Source organism: Artemia sp. Qi Xiang Cuo, chromosome 5, assembly GCF_049724085.1.
Source record: "Artemia sp. Qi Xiang Cuo chromosome 5, ASM4972408v1, whole genome shotgun sequence".
Lineage (NCBI taxonomy): Eukaryota > Metazoa > Arthropoda > Branchiopoda > Anostraca > Artemiidae > Artemia > Artemia sp. Qi Xiang Cuo.
This window is the reverse complement of record NC_142798.1, coordinates 10151043-10159019: the sequence shown is the minus strand read 5'-3', so window position 1 is coordinate 10159019 and position 7977 is coordinate 10151043. Positions and strand designations below refer to the sequence as shown.

General features: G+C 34.8%; 1 protein-coding gene across 1 annotated transcript in view; it reads right to left on the bottom strand.

The window, feature by feature from the left end:
• Window positions 1–245: 245 nt before the first annotated feature.
• Window positions 246–7977, bottom strand: part of LOC148951789 (lactosylceramide 4-alpha-galactosyltransferase-like) — a 33591-nt gene continuing 25859 nt past the window's right edge. Inside the window, exon 2 of the mRNA XM_089088717.1 lies at window positions 246–1303. Within this exon, the coding sequence (XP_088944843.1) occupies window positions 290–1303 (1014 nt within the window). The 3' untranslated portion in view covers window positions 246–289. The remainder of the gene's footprint in view (window positions 1304–7977) is intronic.

Sequence of the window (7977 nt, the reverse complement as noted above, 5' to 3'; positions counted from 1 at the left end):
ATTTAATTTCATCATCGTCCTAAGAACTAAATTTAGCAGACTGATGCCATACCAGTGGTAATGACATAACAATTTTGGTTTTACCATTTATGTTTTACCACAGAGTAAATATTTAGTTTAAAGGGTAAAATTTGCAGTAAAGTGTTGGGTTTCCCAAATATGCTTGTTACCGTCTGTTTACAGGGTATGTGTTTTGCTTCGTGAAGGTGTTTCCTTACAAACAACATAAGAAAATCCAATAAAAGTCTCAAGGTTTACTTATATTTAATGAAAATAACATGTTGTTAGACTAATAAAAAACTGGCAGCTCTGAGTAAACTAAGGGACAAAACTTTTCCGCTATGAGCTCATGTATTTGACCCCCCTTTCTTACGATGGGAATTTTTGACGTTAATTTGTTGTTAAAGTGGATCCCATACGCAGTTTTCATAACGTCTGGTCTGAAATCTTCGAGTTTTTCGAAACGCTGTGTAAATAATCCTCTTTTCCAGTCAGACCATAGGACTGGCTGAAATGCTTCTCTGTTTAAAAAAGTGATATTGCAGTGTCTTCCAGCGTCTTCAAAATTATCTTTTGCTTTTGAAAGCTTGCAATATTTGGTGACGACATCCCGAATAATGGCAGAGCCTAGTCCTCCCCATAATTCTTTATTATAGCTTTTTTGAAGTAGTGCATCATACACTTTTTCAATTACGAAATGACCCTTTTTAAATTTCATAATAGTGTTTACTAAGTTATCTTGTAAAAAAGAGCCAATACTTAATGTATTTTTCAAAAGCACTGTATCTGCATCTAGATAAAGACCACCATAATGCTTTAGTAGAAATAGTCTCATGATATCCGTTAAATGTGCTGGTAGCCAGCTTTCGTCTTTGATATGACTTGTAACATTTTGATAAAGTCTTTCCAGTTGGGTGTGTCTAAAGAGTTCTTCTGGGCACATTTTAATCACTTTTAAGTTTTTAAAGTTTTTCATCCACTGATTATGCCGATATATTTCTTCTTGCTCCATACCTGTCATATATAGTAAGACATGCGAAGGATGCTGCAGACGACAAGCTGCCTCTACACTGCAAGCATATCTGTAATTTAGATATGGCGCACCACTGCTTTCAATAAAAAACGTAGAATTGAAGTTGTGGTAATCTATCATTTGGTAGAACATTTCTTTTTCACCATCGCTTCGCAGCATACTTTCAAAGCCTTTGAAGCTGTTTTGCTCCCTTATTGACCCCATTTTGAGAATAAAGATTCCACAGATGAAAGCTATTGCTAGGCAATAGCAAATGCTCGTACCTATCAACTGAAAATAAAAAAAGAAGCTAACTTGAATATAAGCCACAATCTTAATAAACGCATTGGAGATAAAAAAGAAAATAGAGAAAACACGAATAAGGAATAAAATAGCAAAATTTAAGTTTGTGTTCTTCTTACATTGACTTTAACTTTGTTTTTACTATGCTATTGTGATAGAGATATTGTTATTTAAACAGAGGATATGAAACCTTAAAACGTATGAATTTATTACGAAAACTACGAGTAATGCACTATTATTAACACAACATAACAGTCATAAAAGGAACTGCGCATATGTGAAAAATAAATAGAAAGTTAAAACTTTCAGTGCCTTTTTCTCCGAGTTAAAAGCAATTGGAAAATAGCCACCCACCCAATCCTTTTTTACCTGACCACCCTCTCCACTCTCAAACCCACTAAGGACATCCAATAGTCTTTTGTTGTAATGTTTTTCAAAATTTTCAAATTTTTTGATAACTATGTCATCGAGGATGAAACGATCACCCACAGTGGGACAAGAAGTTTTTAATAGTTTAAATATCAGTTTTGTTGCTGAGAAAGTATATGTTTGATCCCTTGGTCTCTAGCAAGAATAGGGGTTTGAAGATGAAAATTCCCAGAATAATGAAGGAGGTGTATAACTAAATAAAAGACGCTACGTGCATTCATGTTATCAAAAGATTCAAACTTGAATCTTTCAGGGTGTGTTGAGGGGGTATTACAACTAACCGAAACACAATATACAAATACAAGTTACTTGATGAGAGTAACTGTAATATCTATGAAAGGGATAAGGCTATTATTTAATATAAGGCATGTTAAGGGGGTTGCAAATTAAATGCTCATTCAATACTATAATCCATGCTATCAAATAGACGAATCTAAAATGTCTCAGAAAGAGGTAATATCATCAAGTTTGTACTTTTAGGCATAGCGGCCGGCATATTGAACCAAATTAAAATACACTCTCCACATTCAGGCTATCAATATGGTGATATCCCCAAATGGAATATTGGACTAAAGCAAAAAAACGCTTGTGCATCTTTGTCATTTAAAATGTGTGTGCGATATCTCAGGAACGGCTTAGTATTTTAACTTAAAATTTCCAGGGAGTGTTGAGGAATGTTACTTTGTCAAAAGGCGGGTCTAAAATACATAGGAGCGGGCTAAAAGTATTAACCTGAAACTCTTAGGGAATATTTAGGTGTAGTTCGAACTCTATGAAAAGACATTCTCAAATCTATTGAATGACAAATAATTCATACAGACCGACTACAAAGCATATCATCAATATTTTAGGAGTGGAATTCAGCTTGGAATTAAGCTGATACATTCACCTTCTGATAAACTCAATTCAAAGACACTGTCTCTATGACAGGTTGTCATAGTGGTGTGTTTTCTAAAATGGTCTAGCTTTGTAAGTATTGTAGGCAATTTAATATCTTTTTGTTTATGTTTAAGCTTGAGTGGTAAAATCAGTCTTGTAATGATTTGTCTGATTGAAGCCTTGGAAAAATCATCCCAAACGATGTTGGTCTGCATGATACACGAGAAACATTACATTTTATGCGTAAGTACAAAGTACCCGAATATATGCCATGATTTCCGTTTGTGTCTTTTGTTTGCATGCATTGAATTAAAACAACATTTGAAAAAGGTCATTTAGTTAGTCCAGCGAAAAATTTCGGATTCGTAAAAAACGAGATACCAGTCCTACTACATATGAAATTGAGAATATGAAGGGCACACCATTATTGAGTCATTTTATTGGGAGTATCTTCATCTTATTGGGGAGAAAACGCGCAAACTAAAGGGAAAGTGTCAGTATTACATGAAAATGGATTTAGTCCTAAGAGCTGATGAAACCCAAAAACACTCTTCCACCGGTAAAAGAACAAAAAAAGACACCTTAAGCTTCTTAGATAATGTCATTTTATTCACTATATCGTACAAAACCATTTAGATTGGCTAAAAAGGAAGCTAGAAAATTTAATTAAAAGGATGCAAATTTAAATTTAAAATCCCCAAAACTGCATGTAGTGGTTCCAGAATTAGGCTTCCTTGGTCACTTGGTAAATTAAGGAGCTATTTCACCCAATCCAAATAAATTCATAATAATAGATCAACTAAAACCACCAACAGATCAAAAAAGCATTAGGTTCGTTGGCAGAATATTAAGTTGCGTTGGCTCTATGTAAAAATCATGCCATTATTACTGAACCTTTAAGTTATTTCTAAGGATGATAGGTCAAATTGAATCCCCACCAACCGCAATAGAGGTGCTAATTAAAAACTTAAGCAAGAATTATTAAAAGGCTCAGTACTCAAACTACAAAATCTTTCACATGATTTTTTTCTGCAAACATATACCTCATTTCTCTTCAGGAGAAATCCGGTTGCCTCCTTCTTATCGAATAGATTGCAGTGTTCAAATACCAGAATCATTATCCTAATCAGCTTCTAGCTGCTGATTACGAATATAAATCATTCTGAAAAATGACGTTACATTTCTCAGAGTGGCTCAGTAATCTTTTCTTGCAGTTTTCACCTTGGCATCGTCACTGCTTTTCACGCTTCACTAGCAAATGTCCTGTACTATAATATTTTGTCCTGACTAGTGGTTCCGAAACTTGCCTTCCTTCTAACACTGAAGGCCTTGGTTGCACTCTTTCGTAATTTGTTTTAAGAAGGGATCGTGTGTCCTTCCGTTTGAAATCTACAAGAGTCATTTCCTTTTCTGTGTAAAGTACCATATTGAAAAATGCGCAAGTATTGACGTCAGCCAGTTCTAACTGGTGCACGAACAGAGCCCAATGCCATTTATATTCCTCTAATAGACACAGCATACTTGCTGACAAGCCAGTCATGTAAATTAACTCAACCAATGTATTGGTTATATTACCTGAGCGGATCTTGCCGCTGTACTGTCGTCTTTCCCATCTGTCCCTTCACTTTTCATTCAACCGGTCTTAGTTGATCTAGGCTGAGATGGTTGGATCCAACAAAGGCACTGTTGTTACCCTGCTATTTTACGCCCAATATATTGTTGGTTGCCTCAAACCGATAATCATACATTCCTGGTTTCTGCTTCATAAAATTCTTGTTGAAAAAGAGAGTGCATCTTGCTAACCAGTTTTCTCTAACTGTCCCAGTTGCTTGAAATTCAGCTCCTTTCAGATCACACACAAACCTATGACATTGTAGAAATTGTCAAAGCATATTTCATAGCTGTTGCCATCTTCAACAATCTCTGGAAGTCATTTCACGACTTCCAGTCATTTCACGGAAGTCATTTTCAGTATTAAATAGTGCACAGGACAAGTTCGGTGTGAAAAATGTTTGGAAAGACAAAGGTCGCATTTTCGCGAAATTACCCAGCCAAAGCACACCGCGTCAGCTCTATAGCCTAGCTGATGCTTATTGAATTTGTCATAGTTGATTTAGTTAGAAGTGTCTTTTGTTTCTTTTTCTTTTTTTTACCTCTGTTGTTGCTCAATTTTTTTTTTTTTTTTGTGGAAGTTATAAGGGTGATGGGTGATATTTCTCACTTCGATTTCTAGAGAGTAATCCCTTTAGAGTAGGAGATGTTCTTTATGATGATTTAATTCCGGAAAGTATAAATGCTGATTTTTCCCCGCAAAGAAATAGTTGTTATGTGGATATGACCTCTTCAGGATTAGAGGTGAATGCAAGGTCGTTTTGCCTGTGTCATCAAAATTGCCATGTAACTTCAGCGTATTATGAAATTCTCCAGTTAATTGATAATGTGGATAGTAAATTTGATGTAATTGGCCTTTGTGAAACTTTTTTAACTTCTGAGCATGTTCTGTCGATATATAATTTTCTAGGATACAGGCTTATTGTAAGGAATAGACAAAGAATGGGACATGGAGGTTTGGCATTTTTTGTTAAGGACCATTTTGTTGCTAAAATAAGGGAAGAACTATCAGTTTGGATAAAAGGTAAGGTGAAATCTCTTACTCTTGAGCTGGAAGTTGGTGGAAAGAATATATTGATTACTGAGGTTTATAAGCCGCCGAGGACAGTTTGGTGGAGTTTGAAAATGGTTTTAGTAGTTGAATGGATGCAGTAGAATTGAGAAATCTGGAGTGCATTTGCATGGGGGATTTTAATTTTGATCTTCTAAGTTTATATAATGATAATTTAGATTTTTTAAACCTTTTCTCCAGTTAAGATTTTTATCGATTAGTTGGGATTCCGACTCGTGTTACGGGACAGTCAGCTACACTTATTGACAATATTTTCATGCGATCCCGGGTATTACATAGCTGTTATGCTGACGTTATAGTAAGTGAGGTTTCCGATCACTTTCCTATATTAGCAGTGACTTCATATCAATATGCAATAAAGCAGAACAGGACAAAGGTTAAAAGAAGGCAACTAAAAAAAGAGAACCTAAAGAAGTTTAGAGAGGAGCTAAGTATCGTTTCATGGAAACCAGTTTATGAAGAATCTGAAAGTAATTCTCTGGCATTCGATAAGTTCATGGACGTATTGCAGCCAATATTTGAGAGAACTTGCCCAGTAAAGACCATAGAGGTGAAGAAAAAGGATCACCGGAAACCTTGGGTAGCTATGGGGCTACTAGACTTAATTAAAAAGAGAAATACATTGTATTTGAGTTTCTTAAATAGTAACCATAGTCAAGATCTAACTGAATTTAAACAAATCCGTAATCAAGTAAATCGGCTAAGGCGGTCATGCATCCGCGAATATTATGGAGAGAAATTTAAGGAAAATAAAGGCAATACGAAAGCGACTTGGAATATTATAAATGAAGTCGTAAATAAGAAGAAAGAGACCAATATTCCTGCTGGTTTGATCTTTAATGGTAAATTGGTTGATGGAAATTATGAGGTGGCTAATTTGTTTGGTGAATTTTTTTTTAAGATTGACGAATCAATAAGTGAGGATCCATACGGATGAAAATAATGAAATTAATGAGATGTTTAGTGATGAAAGGGGAGTTGGACTGGAAATGTCTGCAGATGAAATGAACGTTGAAGAATTAAAACAGATAATAAGGATTGGTAAAATCAAGTTCTTCAGGGAATGATGGAATTAATCTGAAAACCTTCAAGCATGTTATGGTATATTTGTTGCCTTGTATTGTTTATTTGGTTAACCTTTCTTTGAAGAAAGGTGAATTTCTTACTCGGATGAAAGAGGCGAAGGTTATTCCGCTTCACAAAGGGGGATGAAAGACAGATCCGTCTAATTGGAGGCCGATTTCAATATTACCCCTATTTGCTAAGCTGTATGAAAAAGTGATGCATCGACGATTTTATAAACATCTTACTACTTACGGTTTTCTTAGTGATACCCAGTTTGGATTCAGGAAAAGCCACTCTGCAATATATGCAGTCCAGCACCTAAAAGATTTCAATAATAGTGCTCTCGAAAAAAGTGCACTGGTACTTACAGTATTCATAGACTTTCGAAAGGCTTTTGACACGGTGGTTCATAAAATTTTATTGCGTAGGCTAAGCCGTGTAGGGATCCAAGTTGTTATTCTGAAATGGTTTGAATCATATCTTAATCTGCGTATTATTTGACTATGTATTCAAAATTCTATTTCAAAAACTTTTATCGTTAATTCTGGTGTGCCTCATGCTTCCGTGCTTGGCCCACTTCTTTATCTAATTTACGTTGATACCTTGCGTTTTTATATATCAGCTGCATTGATAACGTCTTTTGCTGATGACAAAGTGTTTACGATTACAGCTAATTGTCTGAGCCAGTTATTTGATAAGACAAATAAGGCCCTCGCTGAATTGATAAGTTTTACAAATTCTAGTTATTTGGCAGTGAATATTTCAAAAATAAATTTCATGACATTTTGTAGAAATGGAGTTTCATGTGTTTTAGATAATAAAATTGTTTTTAATGGTGAATTTTTAAAGCATTTAAATGGCGTTAAATGCTTGGGCTTTAGTCTTGATTTTAATTTAAGTTGGACATCACATGTGATCTTGCGGTAGTTAAGATTTCAAGAGGGTTGAATGAGATAAGAAGACTGAAAAATCAACTACCGTCAAATGTTTTACTTTTACTATATCATTTTATTGTTAGGCCTTTTTATCGTATGGCTGCATGATATGGACTAGTAGTTTTATTTCAATTTTTAGAAAAGTCTAAATTTTACAGAATAAAATAGTTCGTATTTTAGGTAATTATATTCAGTTTGAAAATAGCACGTTGAATTACTTTATAAGTTTGAAAATTTTAAACATTTATCAGTTACGGGATTACCAGTTAGCAATTTTTATTTATCAGTGTTTGAATAAGTGTTCACCGTGGGTATTTTGGAAAATTTTTAAAGCAAATTCATCTTATCACTGTTATGAGACTAGAAATGCGAATGACCTTGTATCTGAGCTCCAGAATACTCACCGTGCTGCATTTCTGCCTTGTTTTGCGGGACAGGGGGGTTGGGAATTCCTTCTCGGATGGTATTAGACAAGTTGGTGATGTAAGCCAGCTCAAGAGTAGATTGAAGCGTTACCTTTTGGGTAATAATTTGAATGATGATAAAATAAAAGTTCAAAATAGGGATAAAATCCTTTTTAATAGACAGTGTATAGAAATTCACAAAAATACCCAATATTTCGGTCACACATACTGTGACCGTCACCAGCAGCATTTGAATGACTTGAAAGT